Source organism: Dicentrarchus labrax, unplaced genomic scaffold (assembly GCF_905237075.1).
Source record: "Dicentrarchus labrax unplaced genomic scaffold, dlabrax2021, whole genome shotgun sequence".
In the NCBI taxonomy this organism is placed as follows: Eukaryota; Metazoa; Chordata; class Actinopteri; family Moronidae; genus Dicentrarchus; species Dicentrarchus labrax.
The window spans coordinates 37073699-37099189 of NW_026136719.1; the positions used below are offsets into that span (position 1 = coordinate 37073699).

Sequence of the window (25491 nt, forward strand, 5' to 3'; positions counted from 1 at the left end):
TGTTTTTGTTACCTTAGAATGAGACATTTTTATATACAGATAAACCAAACACTGGCTCCAAATATAGCATATATTATACGCGTCTTGTGGCCACTGGAGTTTCTTCTTTGCATCTGAAAGGGAAAGGTGAAGCGCAGATACTAAGATTTCACAAAATATGTAGTCGAAAAGAAGACTTCAAACAGGCCAGTAAGATTATGTTTTTGCCCTCAACCACTAGAGGGTACTCTAGGTTCTTCCTTAGTAAGTCCTTCAAAACATTGCAACATCTGGCCCTTAACTATTATCAGTCATATTATCCTTTGTCACTACATAGGCCGTCTCCCTCAGCTGTAAAACTAGTCGGAGTGACCAAAAACAATTTTCTGAATGTTATAGGAGGAACTGAGACCCTATGGTCATTGTAGCTTTAAAATAAAACAGGAACCTGCTGGACCACCTGGTCAACGCCAAGGTCAAATCACTGTTAACCCCAAAAGGTCATCGGGAATTTTTCAAGCACCATACCCTGTTGCACAGCTTTGCACAGCTTGTTTTTTAAAACAAATGACTGCGGGAGACCTAATTCCAAAAAAATCACAGTTCACATCACAATCCACATTGACTGAATTCTGTTCAATTCAATCTTTTTTTATTTCCTTACCTGGTGGAAAAGGCAGACAGCTTGAGATACCTGCATCACAGAGGATTTATAATGGTATTCTCATGTTGATGCTTTGATGAAGAAAGCCTGTCTCTAATTCTGACTTCAGGAGCAAGAAGGACTTTCCATACCTGCACCATGGAGAACATCCTGACATGCAGTACCTCTGCCTTGTTGTGGAACGGCACCAATGGCACCTACCTAGCCCTGCAGAGGGTTGCGCAGTCAGGTGAACAGACCGTGAGATGTCAACTCTTAGCCCACAAGACATTTATTTAAAAGACACATGACTGGATTTAAAGGGAAGTGAAAGTGAAGTTTTATTATGCCATTAATATCAATCAAGTACCTTGCCACTCACTAATGAATACATAACAGGATGGTTTTCACAGTAATTTGATGCAGTTACATTTGATGATCAGATTTTGGGCATGATGTGTTTTTCTTTTCTGACAATGAAAAAAAGCAGACCATGCTGAACATTGTGGTGGAATAGTGCTGGAAACCAGGACCAAACACAAATAGTACATTTTTGACAAAAATCTGTGGAGAGAGTTTACAGGCACATTTAAAGATGTCGTCAGTGTTCTAGTTCAGTCAGCATGTAGTGCTTGGATCTTTAGAACAAAGTACCTCAATCTGGTGATCTGGGATTCTCCATACTTACACACTCTATAAATCATGCGTCTTGTGACTATGCTTCTGATGTCTAGGGTTTGTTGTAATATTATGCATGACAGAGCTATTCGATCTTTTTTGGGAGTCCACATTTACTTCAACTCATGCAGATATGTGATGGGAACCTCTGAACATCAAATGCTTTGGCTTTGTAATAGGCTTGTGAGGATGTCACACTAAAAATATATTTATTTGGAACATTTTGCATGGTTAATGAGTTGAAATCCTTATGTTATTTGAACAATTTGTCCATCATTTTCCAAAAGAGGTTACAAAATAGTTTTCCCACTGGGGAGTAATAAAGTAAAATAAATGTTATGCATATGGAACAATATAGGCTGCGTGCTGCCAACAAGTAGCTTCCAGGACATCATAATAGAAGATGTTTTGTACATTTATGTACAATAAGAAATATTGCTTACTTCTGTAATTTTCATCTGCAAATACTAAGGCGTATTGGTTACTATGCTGAAGGTATGTGCACCAGGACTTACCGTATTGTGAGAATAAAGTGCATTCTGGCAAAAAGCTCTTAGGATGTCAGGTAACATAGTGTAAAAAGCAACAAAGTTCTTAGATTAGCAAGGAGATGTAGTGGATGATCACCTGGTTAGACTGCATGGTGACACCTATGCAGGCAGCGAGGAGTCTGTGGGTGCTAATACAGCTAAGACAATAACATGTAAGATTCAGACACAACTTAGCTCCAACTATGCAAGGTCTAAGGTAATCACGGCAGACACAATGCCATGTAATTATGAAATGATACATTTGTCTTCCATTTTTACCCATGCCACAAAGAAAGAAAATACTTGGGATTCCCTTGTATTTTATGAAATATAGAATTGGCTAATTTACAATAGAAAATAAATGTCTACATTAAAAAAAAATTATGAACTGTATCAGATCGTATTGCATCGTATCTCACCTAATTATTCCTTATCAAAATGCATCAACCCTGAATTGTATTTTTGCCGATGTACTGCACTAGTGTTCGGTCATGTTCTCTATGTAGGTCTCTATGTTCTCTATGTAGGCCGCAATAATAGATGCCTGAGAAAATAAAGACTGGAATGTCCCCGGAAGCTATTGTAGTCTTGCTAGCTAAATTTGCGGTGCTGCTCATTGTTCTAGTGAAATGATGCAATGGTGTTTTGGTGACGTTGTTTTGCACTATAACTATTATAAAGGACTTATAAAGGACTTTGAATAATGGGATTAATATACATGACTTTGACATACTTCTTCTTCATTCTTATAAATAATAGGAGACACTATCGGCTTCTCATTTGTTTAATTAATACATCATGACTGAAGTGTCACTGTTGAAATATAAAGTAAATAAACAGTTAATTTCACTTTAGTCGTATAATACCTCAACCACACAAAAATACAGTATGCTATTCCATAAAGAAAGTCAGAAAATGTTTTACCTAGACTCTCCTCTGGTGCTGGGATTGCAGGGTGTGTTCTACCGTAGTTCAAGCACTTACAAACACTTTCTATAATAGCTCATAACAGATTTGATGCTGATATTTAGAAGACTGACTCCACAACTGCTACTACTCCCCAGTCTTCTGCCTTGATGAATCACCAAGGTGCATGTAATGAAAAATAACACATAAATTCTTCAAAGCTCGAAGTGATCAGATTCAATTCTGTTTCCTCTTAGTACTTAAAGAACAATTTCACCTTGCTTATCTAAAAGTTGACCTGCTGCAACCTATGGGGTTTTAAAATCCGTGGAAGTGCATCTAAAGGTGATACAGTTCTGTGAACCTTTTTTTCAGAGGTAGACACAGGAAAGGACAGCTAAAAATGGGATAATTTCAGTGTGGCAGAGGTCACAGGCAGTGACTGTGAAACTGATCCCTCTTCTTTCCATCTTGGTAAAAGCCACAGATATTAGATGTGAAAGATGAAGGTACATGAGACCCAAAACCACATCAATGACCTTGAAATCCACTACCACAAACTCAGAAATAGCACTTCATTTGGCGATCTTTATTTCCAAAAGGCAATCACTACATTCAATGTAATGGTTGCACATGAGATACTGTGAGCAAAGTACAGAGCACGTGCTACCTGCCCATCTTAACACAGGCAGTTAAAAAAAAAAAACATGGCAAGCATCATCCTCTGAAGCATGTTGTGTTATACAATCAACACCATATACATCATAATATAGTTTTGCAATATAGCATGCCTTTTTTGTTCCATGTATTTGTTTTCTTTTTAAGCTTTGACATTGTTGTACTTTGAAGCATTTTAAAACACGTGTAGTCCTTGCTGCATTCACACTAGCCTAAAGCTTCACTTAGCAATGTGAACAGTAGGATCAGATAGTGTGCATACACAGATAGTGAGTACATTAACATGAGACTGAGAAGTGTACGTGAAAATGACAATGTGAGCATCATAATATCACTGTAATAGAATCAGTGGCACAGTTAACATTTTTAATGCATGTGGTGTCATTTCCCTCAATACATTGTACTCTGTGGGAATAAATTTCAGGCAGCCACCACCTTGACTAAAAGCTGCAGCTGATGCAGGTCTCCAACTACATAGAATTCCATTTAAAAAATCCCAACCTTTCTGCTGGAATAATTTGTTTCTCACATCAAGTTTGGTTTTCAAGAGCTAATTTCCCTTCTTCTGTACATCATCACGGTGAATTTAAGAATCTGTCAGAGGTATTAAGGCTTCAAGAGAAGTATGTGTTAGAGCATGTTTGCTTGGTTGACAGGTCAGCTGTGATGGTTGCCCCGCTCTTGTCCCAACTAAGGTCCATCCAGGCATCTTGTTCAAATTGGGATTTTCCAGGTTGTAGATGACGGGTAAACCCAAACCCAAGCACAAAATAAGGTCCTTTCAGGAACATTCAAGTTTCAGTTTTTTCAACAAGGGATATGCTTGAGGATATGCTTGAGCCAAGTACAACAAGTATACAACACACTCTCACACAGTAACAGCGGTGTGCGTTATAATCTCAAACCATCAATCATTCACTGGTGTTCCGTGTACAGTACGGTACAGACCCTCCGCTTTCTTTATGGCTTATCTTCCGTTCTGTTGTCATTAATTTTCATAACACACAGGTGCAGTCATTATTTCCTCATCTTCTCAAAGTGCAGCACTCAAACTACAATGTCAACAACAAACATTAGGACAACAAGCCCTGAGATAGTGTTCAAAGAGGTCATGATCTAGGTAGTATTTTTGGGCATTGTACTGACACAGCAGCTCAGCTCAGGAACCATGCACAGACAACATATGGGATGTTTTCATTCACATTTAAATGCACATTTTAAGTTTCAATAGGCAACATGAAAAACAGCAATAAACACATAGTGGATGTGGTACATTTAAGTCAAGCTTCTCTCATGTGTTCCACAGCAGCTTTTTTTGGATTCTTTTTTGTTCCTCATTATTTTTGTGTAACACTTATGTTATGTCACAGCACCACGTTAGAGGTCCATGTGCACATGTCAGACCTTATTTTAAAATACTTCCAATCATTTCTTTGGCGGCCATTACATGTTTTTATTCATTTCATGTAATTTCTCAGATTTCTGTTATTTTTTACTCTGCATTGTTGGCTTTTAGCTCACCCTCAATCTCAAACTTTCCTAACAGCTTGTACAGCTAACACATGTTCTATGCTCAAGGATAATTACAGATCTATTGTAAGACAAAGTTGTTATAAATCTTAAAAATAACATAGTTTTGGTCATCATTTTATCAGTGATGATTACATTGCACTCACTGGTTAAAGCTGCAGTAGGTAACTTTTATTAAAATAACCCTCTGTCATACTTACTAAAGCTGTTACTATATCCTGACAGCAGGATGCGTCAAATACCGAGCTTCATGCCACCAACCCAAAGCACTGTTATTTGACAACCTGGGAATAAGACTAAAAAATCAACTGTCTTTCTAAATTCTGATTGTTTTTTTTTTTTTTTTTACACACTCATCAAGGTGTGTTAAGGGCCACATTAACCTCAATATGTCATTGCTATGCAGATGTAAACAGTACATTTTGTGCTGAAGGTTGTTGGTTCGAAACCGGGCTCCTCCCGCCATGTGTCAAAGTATCCTTGAGCAAGATACTGAACCCCAAATTGCTCCCAATGCTGTGTATTGGTGTGTGAATGTGTATGAGTACAGGTCCATTTACCATTTGTGTGTTAGAGATCTGTGCAGGATGTGCAGAGGATACAGAACTGAGCCAAGCTCTTAAGAGCCTTGTGCAGTTGTGTTCTTTGTTGCTGGTTGATATGTATGCTAATATGAAGCATGAGGTATTCAGTGAACACCACACATCCAGTGAGGTCAGAGGTGGCAAAAGCACACACATTCTTTTCTAAAGAAGAAGTACAGATACTTGTGTACAAAACTACTCCGGTAAAAGTAGAAGTACTGATTCAACTTCTTTAATCAAGTAAAAGTGAAATAGTAGAGGCTGTGAAATTGTTTAAAGTATACTAAGTATAAGTAGAAAGTGCTCTTTTGGTTTCTGTGAAGAGGCGTTTCTACCAGCTGTGCTAAGCTAACTGATACTTCAAATAGGGTTGAGTCCCTCCCTCATCTATTTCATCTTGTTACATTGTTTTTGTCACGTAACGTCTGTCATTTGTGATATGCACTGGTCTTGATTATGCAATAATGCAAAAAATAAAAAGCCTATTTTAAAAAAATCTAAGGATTAGAAAGCACAAACATCTGTAAAAATGTAGGGGATAAAAGTAAAAAGTTTTCAAGTAAATAACAGATACCCGAAAAAGTTAATTACAGTAACAAAGTATTTGTACTTCTTACTTTCCACCTCTGAATATGGTTTGGAGCTGGCAAAAGTGAATATTGAGTGAACAAATACTGAGGAAAATCTTCTTTCCTCCCTGTGCATCAAGGAGATTATACCCCTCAATCTAAGAAACTTCAGTTGAGTACAATGTTATCATAACTCAGAGAAATAATGGCCAAAGCTGTGAAAGAGCCTTCATTTAAACACCAATATGACCATCATTTGACATAACACAACAGCAGAAACCCTACATCTATACAACACAATGTATGTCAGTCAGATCCATAGGGCACATTGAGTATGTGACAGTTACAGTAGGACATATGTTGTCCCTTCTTAAGCACAGGAATAGGAGAGACCTAAGGCACCAATGGTAGCATTTAAAACCTCCTTCTGTAGGACAACACACTGTCTATGGGTCCATCTGAATATGCAGCTCTTTTGTTTTAAGTATTTTTTCACTCTCATTTTCTTTTGATTGATCTGGAATAAACCCATTCTCGGGCTTGCAAGCTTCCACAAACAGTGGAAAATCAGACAAGCTAGTGTTACACTCCTTGTCTTCATTCTCATCCTCTCCATTGTCCTTCCTTTTACCTTCATCTGCTGTGAGTGTGCTACAGTCGAAAGTGGGTGTGCTGCAGCCGTAGGCCTCGCTGTGAGGCCGGCGAGCCTCATCTGGGATGTTTTTCTTTAGGTCTCGATTCCTGTTGCGCTTAGCCAGTTTAGTGACAGAGCCCAGGCGGTTGAAAATGTTGTCCTCTGACGTAGTCTGGTGGTTGGAGCGCCTGTCGCACTGCTCGGCCCCCCGAATCCGAAGGTTGTTCAGCTTGGTGTCAATGCTCTCCTGGGAGGAGGTCTTATAACTGTTGGTGTCCAGGCTGTTGAAGATGGCACGGCGCTCTGGGGAAAGCATGTCCAAGGACACAGCGCGCTGGTCCAAGCCCAGCTGTCGTCTCTCCATGCTTCGGATTGTGGCGGCCCGCTGCAGCTTGTCATGGACCTCAACACTCATACGCCGGCGCGTCTCCCGGAACTCTGCTCGCACGTTTGCTTTCCACTCCGCTGCATGAGCTTTGATCTCTCCAACCTTGGCCAAAGTTATTACAAGTCAGTACATCTGTTCAAAAATAATGCTGCAGGACAATAAGGTCATTTTCAAGATAAATGAAGTAATCTATGAAATGGGAAAAAAAAAAAAACTTCTCAGTCTGTCACACATATCAGTGGTTCCCATCAAGGATGAGATGATTAAAAGCATAGGAAACAAACTATGTTTCTGCAACACAAATACATTTTTAATATCTTTTTTTAGTATCAACAGTGCCTGAATTGGACTAAAAAATGTGTCAGTACCATAATTCAGCACAACCCTAACCCTAATTATTTTGGTGTTTTTATTTCCTTTATTACACATTTTCTGTGCTGTTTTCTTAGCATTAAGCTAGCTACGTGTTTACATAGAGTTGCTTAGAAGTACTTCACCAACATTGCTGTACACAGGATTTTTGGGTCATGCAGCAGAGAAGTAAAGTTATTTTTAGACATTTATTTCATGACTCTATTGTGTACCCCTTGAGAAAAATACTGGTACCATCAGTTGTGGGTATGCAATACTAAGTAATGGTACTCACGTGGACAAAAATCAGAAGTAACGCTACTCACTATTCATTCAAACTTGAAAAAGTGACCCAAATCTGTTAGTTGTGCAACTATAGTCATTGATGAGATCAATCAATTCCAGCTTTTGTAATGGATTAATTAATTAATTCTATTCATTTACCAAGCAGAATGTCTCAGGTAGAGTTGCTTTCTTCTCTGCTTCTTATCATTTACTGGCTACTTTTAGGCATTTGGCTGTTGGTTCAGACAAATAAAGCACTTTTAAGTCATTATCCAGCAAACACATAATTTTTCTAACCATATCTATCTAAAATTCAAGGTTCAAAGTGAAGAGTGCAGATTTTGTTGTCTGCTCGCAGTAAACCATATGAAATGGTGAATTTTCATAAATACAAATGATCCCGCGGGTAAACTCACTTGAGTAACGCAAGGTGAAAATTCGCTTTGCGCTTGGTGGGAACACACCATGAGAAGATAATTGTCTGCTGATAGGACTGTATGGAGTCATTCTTCCTTTGTAGATGAAAGGCTCGTCTGCAGCTTTTTGTTGGCAGCTTGAGATGGCAGGAAGGGTGACTAATATAATTGCATTCAATTAGCAATGCATTCTGCAATTACACCTGCACTAGCAAGTTGTTCTTCTCATCCAGACAAAATATCTAAATACAAATCAGATTGCATATTAATACCAGATGGAGGCGGCAATTGAGTGCGAAGTGATAACTTGTTGATTAGGATATATTATATATATATATATATATATTATTATATATATTTTATTCTGCCTCATTGCCTCCTAAATGTTTTAAATCCTTTTTTTCTGTGCTGTATAAATAAAGTTTATTATTCTTATAATAAGATAGGATAGGATGTCACAGATTCTGACATTAAGAGTCTATGATTAATATTATTGATTGTAGCCCTACCTTGGTTAGGAATATAACATGAGTATTAACATCATCATCATATCAGTATTAATTATTTGTTATGAGAGCATACCTCTTCTTTTGTCTTTTTAGACAGCACCCTCAGCCAGTCACCAATCATGTTCAGCACTGCAGCAAAGTAGGCAAGACCACCCAGGATCCAGAACCACACTAGTGGTCTATACCACTTCCGATACTCAATCCTACGGTCTCCCCCTGATTAGAAACCAAGACATGAATGAATGAAGCAATGTACATCAATTTGCAATTTTGCATCTCCATCTGAACATGTAAGAGAATGAAGCTCAGACAATGAGAAATTGTTATGTAGTCACAGTCAGTGATCATCTTTATCACAGGGGAAGTCATTGTCAGCCAACGCTCTGTTATGATTCTGCTTCAAAGGTCCAGTGTGTAACATTTAGGAGGATTTATTCATGGTAGGGGTGTGCATCTCTCCCTTCTAAGATGATCCAATACATATCCAGACATGGCCTTCGATACGATTCATGGACGATGTATTTTAATATGGAACAGTTTGGTGCGATTCGATGCAGTCGGATACAGCTCTTAACCTTTGTTTTGTTTATAGTCCAAATGCCTCCCAAACTTAAGATTTGATGGTGCACTGTAAATCGTATCGTCATTGTCAGACATGTTTGTTTGTGTACCGACGTTGTGACGTTACTCTCACTGCTCTAGTCGCACGACCGTCGCATTGGCCTTTTACCTTTCACAAGAGTGAAAGAGTTTTAGCAGCAAAGCTTCAGTCAACCGATATAACTTTAGAATCGGACCATTGACCAGTTCATGGTACATTTGAATCAATCCAGGGTTCAATCCACGCTTCAGTTGCATCTATAATGTTAAAACTGATTCGTATAAGTAAATTTTTTACACCCCCAATTCATAGGTATGTTTTCATTATTGTGTAATCACCTGAAAAAATAATTATTGTGTTTTGATTACATTAGAATGTGCTATCTACCTATAGAGGGAGGAGGTCCACTCCTACAGGGCCGCCAAACACTGCCATGTTATTACAGTAGTCCAGAGGGGACAAACCAAACACTGGCTCTAGATAGGACCTTTCACATTTTTTCACACATTTCACACCCAACATAGTTTCTCTGTTGTTCTTAGTCAAACAGTTTCAATTGGTAAATCCTACACACAGGTCCTTTAAAGATCTCTGTCAAGGATGGTTTGCAATCCCCATGGCAAGGTTCTACAGGGAATCCACTCATCACAATTCCATCAAAATTGCATCGATTACACTTAAAATTGTCGCTAACTGCTGTGAAAGAGTGGCACATTAATCAGTACGTTCTTAGTTCAGTAGACACTCATATTGTAATCAAAAGTACTTAAGATGTTTAGTCTTGTGTTTCCATTTCTTATTTATGCTGAATTTGTATTCTTATACTTCTGTTTGTTTTCTTATTTTCTTATAGAATAAAATGTGTTATAAAGATAAAATAGGCTAACTAAATTATGAACAAAAATAATGTGCAACTCTAATCATGGCCTAAATTTGATTAAACTTTTGACATGTTGTGATGTATTTAATAGAGAATAATAATACGTAAGATACTTTCATTTATGAATATATTGACTATGAACGACAAGCTCTTACCTGCCACATAGTCACCTATTCCAACTGTTGTCAGAGTGATGACGACAAAATATGTTGACTCCAGAGCTGTCCAGCCCTCAATATGTTTGAAGATCACCGCTGGGATGGTGACAAACAAGATGCACCCAGCCAGGATGAAGAGGAGGGTGGAGGCCACACGGATCTTAGTCTGACTGATCTGATTGTGTTTATTCTGTGAGACATAAGTCACACACACACACACACACACACACACACAGTATAAGTTGTGTAAAACCTAATAATAATACCTGTCTCGTTTTCAGTAGGGTTCTGTTTGGACTCCTTGGTGGAAATCATCACAGTCGCATCAGCATAACCACTGATTATGATGAGAAGAGAATACAATGTTCACTGTAAATGGCATTAGTACACTGGTTCTGAAACTATGGTGTAGTGTACCACTGGTGGTACATGTACATGAGACTCAAAACCACCTCAAGGACCTTGAAATCCTCTGCCACATTCTTAGCACAAAAGATTATCACATACTTATACTCATATATTATGCCCAGGCAGTAACAGAGTAATATAACACGTTACTAACTATATTTTGGTAATATTATTACAGTTACTGAGTCCGGTAATGTGTTACAATCCGAGCTGTCGCACAGCCGGAGGTTTCGAAAAAACAACCCAGGAGCAAAAGCCATAAATAAAGAGGAGAAGAAAACGGTTTTAAATCAACAGAAGAAGAAGAAGACGATTTGGTTTGGAGATGGCAAGAAGGCAACAACAACAACTGATAATTCAACATTTTCTAAGTGGTTATACTGGCACTATTTTGAATTTGTCACAGTAATGGATAAGAACCTCACAGTAAGGTGCACTTTATGTGCTGGTGGGAGGCCGAGGGAACTGTCTACGGCTAAAAATAGTACAAGTAACCTCAAGAAACACCTGGAGAGAGTACACAGCAACCTTAAGCTAGCGGCTAAACGACCTCTTGGCAGCAGACAGGTGGAAGATGGCGGCGCGAGCAAATCTAAACAAGAAAGTTGGATTTCTCCAGACCAGAGGTGAAGATGCTTGACCCAGGAGAAGTGAGAAGGCTGGTGGCTGGATGGTATATGGACCTGTACTTGTATAGCGCCTTTCTAGTCTTCCGACCACTCAAAGCGCTTTTACACTACCCTTTCACACACATTCACTCAGCGATGGCAAAGTCCATCGAACAGAAAGTAACTCATTTATACACATTCACACACCGATACTGTGCATCAGGAGCAATTTGGGGTTCAGTATCTTGCTCAAGGATACTTTGACGCATGGCAGGAGGAGCCGGGGATCGAACCAACAACCTTCCGATTAGGGGACAACCCGCTCTGCCTCTGAGCCATAGCCGCTGCCTCTTTCTACAGTTGAGTCGCCGGCATTTCAAAAGCTTGTCAGCAAAATCCCTGTTCATTAAAATGGTAAAAACAAATCTCTAATGAGATAGACCTATTGTTAAGGTATAAATACATTTCCACAGATAGTTAATTTAAGATGAGACACTACAGGTGGTGTGAGAGGTGATTCAATGATTAAATAAAGCTGCAAGCAACGTTGAGCGGGACCTCACACTCCACGCAACTCGGGTGTGCTGCGGCCGCGTCGTGTGTCATCGTAACACGTGCGGGCCACAACATGAAAATGTCACATAAATCAGCTCAAAATCGCCACGCAGTGCTTACTTCCTGTTACCAGTAGGTGGCGCTATCACTATGTCTGAATGTTTTCATGTAGACATGTTCAGGGTGAGACGGTTATCAAACACGTGAAGTTTCATTGAGATTGGAAGTTTATTGGAGTTTGTACATTGCACACTGAAGTTATGAGCACTATTTTATGGCGAATCTGCTGAAATTCAACAAGTTGTCACTGGCACACGGTTTGATGTAAAGTCACAAATAGCGCAATTTTATAACATGCTTATTTTGTGAAATATCAAAATTCTTTGAATTTGTCTTTCATAAGGACGGTCCCCAGATGCTACGTTAAATTTTTTGTGCGAAGCGGGTAAACCGCATGGGGGGAACGCGGAAAAAGTAGCTTATGGACATTTCGCGCTCTAGCGGAGAAAAATTATAGGCGGAAGTGGGGGCGTGGCCTATATGGGGAGATTCAGCTCTATTCACCGAACGTGTGGATACAAGGTTTTTGAATGTGCGACAAACTATGCAGAAGTTATTAGCCTAAATGCATTTCTTATGATAGTAGCGCCACCTAGTGGCCAATCTGAAAGCGACGCATAGAATATCCCCATTTTCACCAGGCCTGACAACTTTGCCAAATAAAATTGAGTTTTCGTACATCTTCAGGGGGGCAAAAATGCAGTCAAAGGGGGCTAAAAATAATAATAGGTAAGAAGAAGAAGAAACATAGCAAATACAATAGGGACCTCCAGCGGTCGCTGGCTCGGTCCCTAATAAGAATCCTTACAATCACAATAGGGCCTTCGCAGTCAGTGCTCGGGCCCTAATTAAAGTTTCTTATTGCTGCTTTAATTTGAAAACGGGATTGGTTACATTGTACGCCAAAGGTAGTGGAATTACATTAATGCATTACTTATAACTTCCAACACTGGTAGGATTGCAGAAGGAATGTCTATATATATATGCAGTCCTGCAGAACTTTTTGATCAAGGTTTTTTTATTAGAATTTTCAAATAGTAAACAACACCCAAAAGGGGCATAACAGACAAAAAAACAACAACATACAAACAAACAAACAAACCCTAACAGAGAAATAAAATTACAGATAATAGTTACATTGCAATGTTGTCAGCATCCATAGGTTGCCAAATTCTGTAAAATGTCTTAGTCGCTCCCCTGACAGTATATATAATCTTTTCTAATTTAAGATGGCACATGACTACCCTGACTCAATGACCATACATCGTGAAATAGGATCTTTCCATTTAAACAATATAAATCTCCAGGCCAGGAGAGTGCAGAAGGTCAACATGCTGATTTCACACCATTTAAAAGGGGTATCCTCTGGGGTCACCCCAAACAGTGCAATAAGAGGAGACAGTCGCACTACTCTTCGTAATATCTTAGTAAAGGTCCTTAAAGGAGCATTTCACCCCTGGAAACATTAATATTTATTGAAAGTGGGTTATATATGTAGTCGAAATGTAACATATATTTTGAATTTGGTGGCTATTTGACTGAGAAAAGACAGAAAGTGACTTTAGGGCGCATTTGTATAAAAGACAACAACTCCCACAATGCACAGCTCCGCAAGCCGCTCCCACTAACACTATCAAGGACTACAACAACGTGAATGTAAACCATTTATTTACAGAAATATATCAACAACAACAAAAATAAATATGTTAACATTGACAGTTATAGTTCCTCCTGAGCGTCCTCAACTTCCCGCAGTACTGGCCATCTGGAGCTGGATATTTCTGTCGGATAGCCTGCACCACATCAGCGGGTAAAACGACACGATGGCCTCGACCCAATCTCTGGCCTTGCAGGACCCATTCCAAAAAGGTTGTTAGGCGATATTGTCTACAAGACATTGAGCACACAGTTAGCGATGCATGGTCTTTGTGTTTAGTGTGCCACAGTTAGCAATGCAACTGCAGGCTGTTTGTGCAGTAAAGAAGCTAATGTTAGTTCAGTTGGCTGACGTTACGTATTAACCGGGAATAACTTTGTGATAATGCTTGAACAAATTGTGTACATACATGCCACGTTGTTATAAGACAGAAAATAGAAACACTCACTTTACAGTCAGACGTCCGTGTGTCCGTAGGCGCACAGCTCGAGCCAGTCCGGGCTCCTCGTCCGCGACAGGCAGGCCCTTGCCTCGGTGGCAGAAGCCTCAGCCGCCTCCTGTTCAGCCTCAGCTGCCCGTCGCTATATTGCGGCTCATAAAGGTAGCCACGAACACCTGATTCGACCATCATACTTTCTAAATTTCTTCCATATTACATTGATTACCATAGTCGTAACGCCTGGCTCGTCAGTGCCTCGGCTTAGCTTCCAAACAAGATGGCGGTTATATTTTTAGTTTCTGCAAGTGAAGTCCCACCCACTGATCTGTAATAGGTCTGTAGCGTGAGTGAAAAAAAAATGAGGAAGTAGTGTTTGTAGTCACCCCCTCTACAGAGATATGAGACTTCCTGTTTCCAATGACGCAAAATGACGATTTCTACATCATTGGAAGCAGGAAGTGCAACACTAAAATCCTTATTTCTCCCCTCTCAGGGGAAGTGAGGGAATGATACACGACCATTCAAAAATATGACTGGGGTTCTAATGATACAAAGCTTAATGCAAATGGGTGAAGTGTCCCTTTAATATAGATTGCCAAAATGTGTACAGCTTCGGGCATGTCCAAAACATGTGCAACAGAGTAGCTGGAGCCTGTCTGCATCGATCACATGTTGGATCTATGTTGGAATGATCTTAGAAAGTCTAACTTTGGACCAATGCAGGCGGTGAACAATTTTAAATTGGACAACTGCATGTCTGAGACATATAGAGGAGGAGAAAATTCTTTGGATTACTTTGCGGCAATTATCATCTGAAACTGATTCTCCTAAGTCCGTCTCCCATTTATTCTTAAGGAGCTCTAAAGGCGTCAAATCATGCATGCTAAGTAAATCATAAATAACTTTTGTTTATTGTCTGCTTCCTGGCCTAAGAGAGAAAGATCTTGATTGATTCCGAATTTTCATTGAGTGTACAACAACTGGATTAGAGGTAAAGCTAGACAGAGGTTGTGTGAATGGTAATTTAGCGCACAGTAGGGCAGTCAGGCAGGTGGACCCAATGGGCGCCCCTTCTATAATTGTCCCTCCGGGGGCTGTAGCACCTTCCCTCATCCAGTACAGCAGCGATCTTACATTAGCCGCCCAATAGTAGTACATAAAGTTTGGGAGTGCTATCCCTCCCTTTGCACGAGGTCTCTGTAATATATGTCTTTTGATCCGTGGTGGCTTTTTGTTCCAAATGAAGGCTGATATCTGATTATTTAGTTTTGAAAAAAATTATTTTGTGAGACACTGGAAAACATAAAAATTTAGGCAGCACATTCATCTTTATAGTATTGATTCTGCCCCCCAGGGAGAGGGGCAGGGGGTCTCACCGCTCAATATCTTGCTTCAGATTAGATAAGAGGCTCAAATTAGCTAAATAGAAATCTTTCTGACTGTATGTAACCCAAAGATACTTGAATTTCTTTGGACTAATTTTAAAAGGAAATGAGTCTAGGGGTACCTGGCCTGCCCCCTCACCAACAGGCATCAGTTCACTTTTCTGCATATTGACCTTGTAGCACGATTTTTTGCCAAAATCTTTAAGTAGGGCCATTAACTTAGGAAGGCTCAGAAGGGGCTGCAAAATGAATAATAGCATATCGTCCGCATAAAGTGAAACTTTATGCTCTATCCCTGCACGCTGGATCCCCCTGATATCAGCATTCTGTCTTAGCGCCAAAGCAAGTGGTTCCATTGCAATTGCAAATAGCAGTGGCAACAAAGGACATCCCTGCCTTGTACCACGTTGGAGCTCAAAGTAGGTGGACAGATTATTATTAGTAAGTACAGCAGTCCTCGGAGATGTATATAAAAGTTTAACCCATGATATGAATCTGGGACCAAATCCAAACCTTTCCAGCACGCTAAAAAGATAGCTAAAAAGATATCCACTCCACCCGTTCAAATGCCTTTTCAGCATCAAGTGAGAGCACCACTTCTGAGGTACCAGGTGGAGAAGGGCTATAGAGGATATTTAAGAGGCGTCTGATGTTAAAAAAGGAGTACCAATTCCTAATAAAACCTGTTTGGTCTGGTGATATGATGGATGGAAGAACCCCCTCCAAGCGATGTGCCAAAATTTTAGCAAGGATTTTAACATCCGTATTTAGTAAAGAAATTGGACGGTATGAGCTGCACTCAGGGGGCTCTTATCCTTCTTAAGGAGTAAGGAGATAACTGCTTCACGCATAGTAGATGGTAGGGCCTCCAATAAGATTGACTCCATGAAAACCAACAGTAGCAAAGGGGAGAGTTGTCTTGAAAACTTTTTATAAAAATCTGTTGGATAACTATCCGGGCCTTTGGGATTTGCCGCTTTGCATAGAACCAATCACTGATGCTATCTCCCCAACCAAGAGGTCCTCCTTCAGCCCTGCAACCTCCCCTGGATCTAAGGACGGAACATGCAGGGTCTTAAACATTCAAGAGTAGGCTTAAGACATTCCTCTTTGATAAAGCTTATAGTTAGGGCTGGATCAGGTGAGTCCTGAACCATCCCTTAGTTATGCTGCTATAGGCCTAGACTATCGGGGGATTTTCCATGGTGCACTGAGCTCCTCCCTTCCTCTCTCTTTATGCACTCATTCATGTCCCATTAATGCATGTTGCTAACTCCACTTCTTCCCCGGAGTTCTTGTGCTTTCTCGTCTCGCAGGTTCTCATGGATCCTGGTGGAGCCTCCTGCCATGGTCCTGCTTGACTGCCATTGCCAATACTGTTGTTGCTGTGCACCTGTCTGTCTGTCTGTCTCTCTCTCTCTCTCTCTCTGCCTCTCTCTCTTGCTCTCTCTCTCTCTCTCTCTCTCTCTCACCCCAACTGGTCGAGACAGACGACCACCCACCTAGAGCCGGAGGATCTGTCCTAGGTTTCTGCCTTTTAACAGGCAGTTTTTCCTTGCCCTTGTCGCCAAGTGCTTGCTCATGGTGGTACTGTTGGGTCTCTGTAATTAATGTTAAAGAGTTCGGTCTAGACCTGCTCTATTTGAAAAGTGTCCTGAGATAACTTCTGTTATGAATTGGCGCTATACAAATAAAATTGAATTGAATTGAATTGAATTAAAGAAATCTTCCAATACAGAGGGGTCTACAGATGAGCCGGAACTGTATATTTTTAGACTTTCTGTACATTTTGTGCCCTGCTCATCATTGATTTCAGGGATGGTCTGATTAGCATTCCTCTGTCTCAACTGGTGAGCGAGAATCCATCCAGCCTTTTCCCTGTGTTCATAAGACCCATATCGTGATTTGGAGATACTCAGCCTGTCTCGTTGATAAGAGATCAAACTCTGTCTGTAGTGACATTTGCCTTTTCCTAGAGTCTGCCGAAGGTTGATGGCTATGTAACCTAATCTAGTTCAAGAATCTCATCCGCCAATTCTTTAAGTCGGGCAGTGGTTACTTTCCTCTGATTAGCACAATATGAGATGAACTGACCTCGTAAATACACCTTTGATGACTCCCAAATAGTTAGAGAAGACATTCCAGGCGTTTGATTAATATCTAAAAACAATGAAATTTCAGATGCAATAAAACTAGTAAAAGCCTTGTCAGAAGCAGAGGGTTGAGTCTCCAAGGGCGATAACTGAATTGTGTATCTGGGATGCGCATTCTCATAGTTAAGGGGCAGTGATCTGAAATAACTGTGGGTCCATAATCACATCCGGTTATAAGGGGAAGTAGTCTTTTGTCCAAAAAAAAAAAAAAGTCTATACGGGAGTATGTGTTATGAACTGGGAAGAAAAAGGAGTAACTCCTGGAAGCAGGATTACGAAAACGCCACACATCCACTACTGCATATGATTCAAGAAAAAGCCGGATAGAGAGTGCCAACCCAGGCAGGGACGACAATCGGGCGAACTACGATCCAACACAGGGGAGAGCATACAATTCATGTCACCACCAAGGATAAGGTAGTGCGATGTCATGTTTGGTAAGCGGGAGAAAATAAAAAAATATATATATATATATATACATACATACATACATACATACATACAGTCCTGCTCACTATTATTGGCACCCATGAAGTTTAAGTACATAATGTGGAATATCTTGTGAAAAAAATTTATCAAGTGAAACATTTCTGTTCTATAGAGAACTCGTGTTTGATACAAAAGAGCAAATGACAAACAACAATTTAAAACAATAAACAATGGGAGGATAAAATAGAAAAACTTGGCACCCTTTGCTGTAAATCAGTATGGAAACACATTGTGACTCACCTATGGTAAATCACAAATGAGAATCACCTGTGATAAATTGTCTGTGCCCATGTGACATGAATTAGCCAATGAATGATGACTTCCGTGTTTTAAAAAGCCATCTGTTATCCCCTGTTCCTTTGTCACAATGGTGAAGACAAAGGAGCTGTCTGAGGACATCAGAAGTGTGATAATTAGCAAACACAAGACCTCCAAAAGGTATAAGGCCATCTCCAAAGACCTTGGTATCCCTGTTTCAGCAGTGCGTAATGTTATTAGGAAGTTTACCAAGCATGGAACTGTCAAGAACCTCCCTGGATGTGAAGAGAAAAGAAAAATTGATGAGAGAAGTCTTTCGAAGGTTGGTGCGAATGGTGGACAAAACACCACGTCAAACATCCAAAGACCTGAAGGCCAACCTGGAACAGTCTGGGGTCATGCTTTAGGGCTTCATGGGTGAAGGCCAAGGAAGACACCATTGCTGAGAAAAAGACATAAAAAGGAACGACTAATCTTTGCCAAAGAGTACCAGGACAAACCACAATCCTTCTGGGAAAATGTTCTGTGGACAGATGAAACAAAAATAGAGCTTTTTGGCAATGCACACCAACAGTTCGTTTACAGACGGCGCAATGAAGCCTACAAGGAAAAGAACACCCTACCAACAGTTAAGCATGGTGGAGGATCCATAATGCTGTGTGGCTGCTTTGCTGCATCTGGTACTGGAGGCCTTGACCGTATCACAGGAATCATGAAATCAGAGAATTTTTAGAGATTTTAGAGTGAAATGTCCTACCCAGTGTGAGAAAACTTTGTTTGAGTCGAAGATCATGGGTCCTCCAGCAAGACAAAGACCCAAAGCACACATCCAAAAGCATGCAGGAATGGTTGAAAAGGAAAAAATTGACTGTTTTAAAATGGCCAGCAATGTGTCCTGATCTCAATCCGATTGAAAATCTTTGGTATGAGCTGAAATCTGCCATTGGGGAAAAGAAACCTGCAAACGTTCAAGAGCTTAAACAATTTGCAAAGAAAGAGTGGGAGAAAATACCAGCTGAGAAGTGCAAGAAGCTTATAGATGGCTACAAGAAACCTTTGGAGGCTGTCATCACTGCCAACGGGTGTGCAACCAAATATTAAAGAGGGGTGCCATTATTGCTGCACATGCTGTTTTTTCTGTTTCTTCTTTGAAATTACAATACATTCAAGAGTAGGCTTAAGACATTCCTCTTTGATAAAGCTTATAGTTATATATATATATATATATATATATATATATAACATATATATACAGAAAAAACAACTAGCAGCTGCACAAGAACCAAGACTATGGATCAGGATGACTATAAACAAAAATCACTTCAAAAATAACCTGCATAAGAAATAGGGCCTGGAAAAAATTCCCACCCATTAGCCCAAATAAGAAATAAATTAAACATGACGTTCAGGTTAATACTGTACAGCCCAAGTTAAGTCCAAGACTGTGCCAGGGCCTTATAATCCTATAAACGAAAACAACAACTGCGTGTCCATACATTACAGTATAAAAAATAAAATTAATGCCTGGAAGACTCCTCAGCCCAAATATATCAAAAATAAAATGGCAGTGTTGATCCTCCTTATTACAACAAAAGTCTGTTCAAACAAATATCGTCATGGGATGATAATTTAGCCAGGGCCAAATTACTCACTCAACCCTCTGCTGTAGAGATGACATTCTTCTTGAACTCCTTTTCCTCTCTGTTGAACGTGATGGGGAGACGAGCTGGAAACAGGATACCATACCGGAATCCCTGCCAGTTACGGAGCAGCTTCCTGACCTCATTGAATGCCACCCTGGCCTTGGCGACAATCAAGAAAGATAGCAATTGTCTCACCGTTGGGCCGGAGTGGAGCACGAGAGCACCCCCGGCTCAGTACCTCAATGCAGTCCTGGTAGTAGTGGAGTTTGGCTATGATGGCGCGTGGTTTTCCATCCTTCCTCTCGGGACCCAGAGTTCTGTGAGAGTGGTCCACAAGCACATCTCTATCCAGCTGTAGCGCTTCTGTCAGTAGCTTTGAGACCGTTGTTGTAGAGCTTGATCCATTCGTTTCCGCCACCCCCAGGATCTGTTGTTGCTGTGCACCTGTCTGTCTGTCTGTGTGTCTCTCTCTCTCTCTCTCTCTCTCTCTCTCTCTCTCTCTCTCTCTCTCACCCCAACTGGTCGAGACAGACAACCACCCACCTAGAGCCGAAGGATCTGTCCTAGGTTTCTGCCCCTAACAGGCAGTTTTTCCTTGCCCTTGTCGCCAAGTGCTTGCTCATGGTGGTACTGTTGGGTCTCTGTAAATAATGTTATAAAGAGTTTGGTCTAGACCTGCTCTATTTGCAAAGTGTCCTGAGATAACTTCTGTTATGAATTGGCGCTATACAAATAAAATTGAATTGAATTGAATTGATGTTACATCTCCTCAGTCTTCCCTCCATGTCCTCACACTTATTTCTGAGTCCAGTCACCTCTGCTGCCAGGTCACTCACCGTAGTCTGTAGAACTGCCACCTCGTCCGACCAGGTCGTTAGCCCACCTTCCACCTCTTTAATTGTAGCTTTCATCTGGTCGACCTCGGAGTTAATTGCAGCCGTGTTGTTCCTTATTTCCGCTTGCAACTCTTTCAGCTTCAGCTTTGTTTTTATCACTGCTGCAATGTCAGTCTTTAGTGAAAGCAGGATATCTCTCTTCAGGGTTTAGCATCCATCACTTGGCTGATTGGCAGGGGCGGGGGCTTCGGGCCCGGGGAGACGGTGGAACTCGTGGATGAGGCGGTGTAGGGCCTAGATTTGGTTGACTCTGCAAATTTATATTTACGCCATCTACACACATACACATGTACGCTTAACTTAGGGAATATGTTCGAAGCGAGTTTACCAGTATTTCACAACAAAAGGCAATTATTAACTTAAAATAATACAAAAGTTCAACGAGAGCTCAAACCAAACCCGACCTACTCCATTGCCTGCTCGACAGCGCCCCCCCAGTGCTTCAGAATTACCTTCCTTGAAGCCTCAAGATGTTTCACAATCCAGGCACAAAGTTTTCAGGAGCTTTCATGTTAAAACTGACCATACAAATACCACTGCTCTTAAGCCATTATAGATAAAAAGGACATTTATATTGTGACTCACCCGGAACATTTTCTCCACCTTGGCAATGCTTTTGACAAATATGGTACCTAGCTGGTCACCAACGCCTGCCAGGAGGAATCCAAACAGTGGAATGCCAAATATTGCATACAGAATGCAGAAAATCTTCCCTCCCTCAGTGCTCGGGGCAATGTTACCATACCCTGCAGGAGAAAAAGCAGGCAAAAAGTTACTTTTAATTTCACATACACAGATATTGATCTGTTAATCTGTTATCTCCAATAACACAGGGCCTAGATCACTGGTGCGTATCTATGGAGTTAGATTTGTGTCTTTATTACATGCGAGAAAATAAATGATCTGAGAGAAAAAAAAATGTTTGAGAGAAAAAGTTATCACACTGATAGCAAAAAAGCATTTTATGAGAGAAAAAAAATATTTGAGAGAAAAGTTTTCATACCAATAGCAAGTTTGGATAACTAAAAAAAGTTTTGAGAGAAAGTATTTTCTCATAGAACATAATATAAATTTGAAATTTTTTACATTATTTCTGAGAAAAAAAAATCTCTCTCAAAATGTTTTTTAACTCTCAAATATATATTTTTTTGCTATCAGTGTGAAAACATTGAAAATGAAAAAAAATGTGTTTCTCTCAAAAGCTAAGTCTTTACTCTCGATGCAATTTCTTGCTCTTGTGTCAGGATTTTGCTCTCACTGTGAAAATAATGTCATGGGCGGGGCCACGTTCCTATTGGCCATTCGGTTGAGAATCGTCTTGGGAGTCATTACACCATTGTTGATTCACCGGCATAGATGCGCTGCCTTAGTTGAGCACGGAGACTCCAATGTTTGGGTAAGATGATGACACACACAACTCGATGGGTAGCTAGCTGAGCAAGTTGGTAATCAAAATCATTCCCATCATAGGAATGACTGTCCAGCCCTAACAGGTTAGAGAGTAATAGATCAGAGGTATTAAAGGATGTTTAATTGGTTAGTAATGTGGAATTCAGCTCAGCTTACATCACTGAAGATTAAACATTAAATAGGCTATCCTAAATGTAAGCTAGTTTGCCATTACTGATGTGTTTGTCAGATTGTGATGGACAAAGAATAGCACTCATATTCATGAATGTGTATTATATTATTAGCATGCTAATCGCTAGTAAAATTAATCGCTAATTAGGGTAGAAACTAGCTCACTACTCACTAAATAAGGAGTGAAACTATCTAAATCAACATATTCATTTGGAATTTGATTTAAAAATAGTATAACCAGGTGAGTTTGCAAGTTTACCTAGCATGATGGCTAATTAGCGATTTGATTACCAACTTGCTCAGCTAGCTACCCATCGAGTTGCGTGTGTCATCATCTTACCCAAACATTGGAGTCTCTGCGCTCAACTAAGGCAGCGCATCTATGCCGGTGAATCGACAATGGTGTAATGATTCAGTTCGACTCCCAAGACGATTCTCACCCGACTGGCCAATAGGAACGTGGCCCCGCCCATGACATTATTTTCACAGCGAGAGCAAAATCCTGAGAGCAAGAAATTGCACTGAGAGCAAAGACTTAGGTTTTGAGAGAAACACATTTTTTTGAGAGAAAAGGTTTTCACAATGATAGCAAAAAATATATATATTTCAGAGTTAAAAAAAGTATTTTGAGAGAGATTTTTTTTTTCACAGAAATAATTTAAAAAATTTCAAATTTATATTTTTTATGTTCTATGAGAAAACACTTTCTCTCAAAACTTTTTTTAGTCTCAAATATTATTATTATTTGCTATTGGTATGAAAACTTTTTCTCTCAAATATTTCTCTCATAAAATGCTTTTTTGCTATCAGTGTGATAACTTTTTCTCTCAAACATTATTTTTTTCACTCAGATCATTTATTTTTTCACATGTAATAAAGACACAAATCTAACTCCATACGAATCAATGTTAGAACAAAAGCAGTGAAATCTCCATCCAATCAAATCTCATCAGCTGCTGTGCTTTGATTGTTCTTGAGATGTTAACAATGGACTAAGCATTGATGTAAACAAAGCTGGACACTGCTATAATCTAGAGTCACTGCTCTGCTAATCTAGAATATCTAATTTTTAAGTGTCCATCTCCTCAGAGAGTTTATAGATTTGGCAGCATCCCTTGGGATGCTAATGCTAAGCTTGCAATGGAAGAACTGCATGCTGCCATACAACAGACTACACACCCGGATACAGCCTTTATTGTGTAACTTATAGCCTATGAAAATGACCTACGCCCTTGAAAGCATTTATACTTGTTCACTGGTGTGTCTGCCTTTCTCTGCGAATAGCTGTGCGAATAACTTTGCTGAAGTCAGGACCACTTTTGTCAAAAGAAACATCATTTCCAAAAGCAGAATGTTACATTTGGCGGTATGGCTCTGTTCTGGGATCTCCTTGCCCTTCAATGTTCATTAGTAGAAAACCTTAAGGCAGGGAGAGCACACCTCCCTGCCCTTCCATGTGCATACATAGAAAAGTTTAAGACAAGGAGAGCAGCAGCAGAGACCCCCCAGGGTACAGAACAGATCAGAAATGACATTGATTAGTTCAGATACACCATAAAAGAAGGAGCTGGGGTGAAGGTGGGTTGCAAAGCAGCTAGCACAGGAAGCAGCAAATATAGACAGGCTAAAACAGCTTAAACAGGGCGCCCTGAATGGTATTTGCCAATAGGAAGCTTGAGCCATCAGCTGATGTGTGTTTATGATTAGCTGAGGTCAGCTGATAGTAGCTGGAATTGAGAGCTGAACTTGACTTTGTGGCCTGCCTGAACTAATACTATGCTCAGTTTGGTGATTTCTATGCCACTGTGTTGAGTTTTGACTGAAAGAGAGAACACTTTTCTTCTATTTCAGTTTGGAAAATGAAATTACTAAATGTACTCAGGAAACTGGGGTTATATCAAGTAATTACTATTTTTTGCTACACTGGTCTGCTTACTCATGCTGTATGCCAGGCCCATCTATGTCTCTCTTCTCGCAAACCTGGACCTGAAGACTTGTTCGTGCTCTCTGGCTTAGGTAATGTTGAGTGTGACTTCTTCAAATGTGTGCATGATGTTGAAATGAAAGTAAGACTTTATAAACACTGGTTTCACCAGAGCCATTTGAAATACAAAGGAAGGCCTTATGAGAATATTCACGATTACTCAAGAATATCACGATAATGGAAATTCACCACAATAAATGTGTTGTTTATTTGTGTTTTTATTGCGATGCATGATAATGTTGTATATCATCCCATCCCAATGAGTTGGACTTTCAAAAACAAAAAACAAAAACACTATTTATCTCAGTTAACCATCCTTGTTAAATAGCAGAACTGGCTCTCTGATATCATTTGGTCAGTAGGTCTGCTAAATGTGGATTGTCTTCATCAAAACTAATTCTACTGCACTCAATAAAAGACAATGTGTAATGTTTAATAATCTAATAAACAGCTTAATGGCAGAAGTGTAAGGAGCAGAACTATCACTTTTGTCCACCTGAAGCAGTCATTCATAATGTGGACCATACTTCACTTTGATAATCCTCTCCAGAAACTGGACAACATAGTTTCTTTTAATTTAAGGGGTTTCTAATGCTTACAATACATTGTCCAATGGCATGAATTTACATAAGAGGTGGAAGACAGGGAAAATCATCAACAGCCCTCATCCAATGCATTATACAATACATTCCCTAGATCAAATTAAATTAATCTGTTCATTGTGCACCACTGACTCATGCCACAATCACAGTACCTATGGTTGTGATGACTGTTCCAGCAAAGAAGAAGGCACTTCCCAGATCCCAGTGGCTGGAGTTGTAGGAGGTGTCACCGACAGGATTCACTCCGGCGTTCACAGCCTCCACAGAATGCTGGGAGGAGAAGAACGGAGGCACATAAGAAAAGCTTGGTCTAACTCTGGTTGCTGAGGAGTCTGTCTTACCGTGCTTTGGATTCAGCATCTTGCTAGAATAACAAACTTTCTACTCTTCAGTGACTGCTATGCTCACTCCTAAATACAATCAAAGGCTCTCTTTGCTGCTGATGTTACTGTTG

The 25491-nt window shown here is 40.0% G+C and overlaps 1 protein-coding gene across 2 annotated transcripts in view; it reads right to left on the reverse strand.

Moving 5' to 3' along the window:
* Positions 1–3304: 3304 nt before the first annotated feature.
* Positions 3305–25491, reverse strand: part of kcnk10a (potassium channel, subfamily K, member 10a) — a 41694-nt gene continuing 19507 nt past the window's right edge. Inside the window, exons 3-7 of one of the 2 annotated variants that reach the window (XM_051378562.1) lie at positions 25190–25307; positions 21456–21616; positions 10317–10509; positions 8754–8896; positions 3305–7221 (exon numbers count right to left, since the gene is read on the reverse strand). In XM_051378562.1, coding sequence (XP_051234522.1) covers positions 6544–7221; positions 8754–8896; positions 10317–10509; positions 21456–21616; positions 25190–25307 — 1293 coding nt within the window. In that variant the 3' untranslated portion in view covers positions 3305–6543. The remainder of the gene's footprint in view (positions 7222–8753; positions 8897–10316; positions 10510–21455; positions 21617–25189; positions 25308–25491) is intronic. The other variant, XM_051378563.1, reaches the window with a different exon arrangement.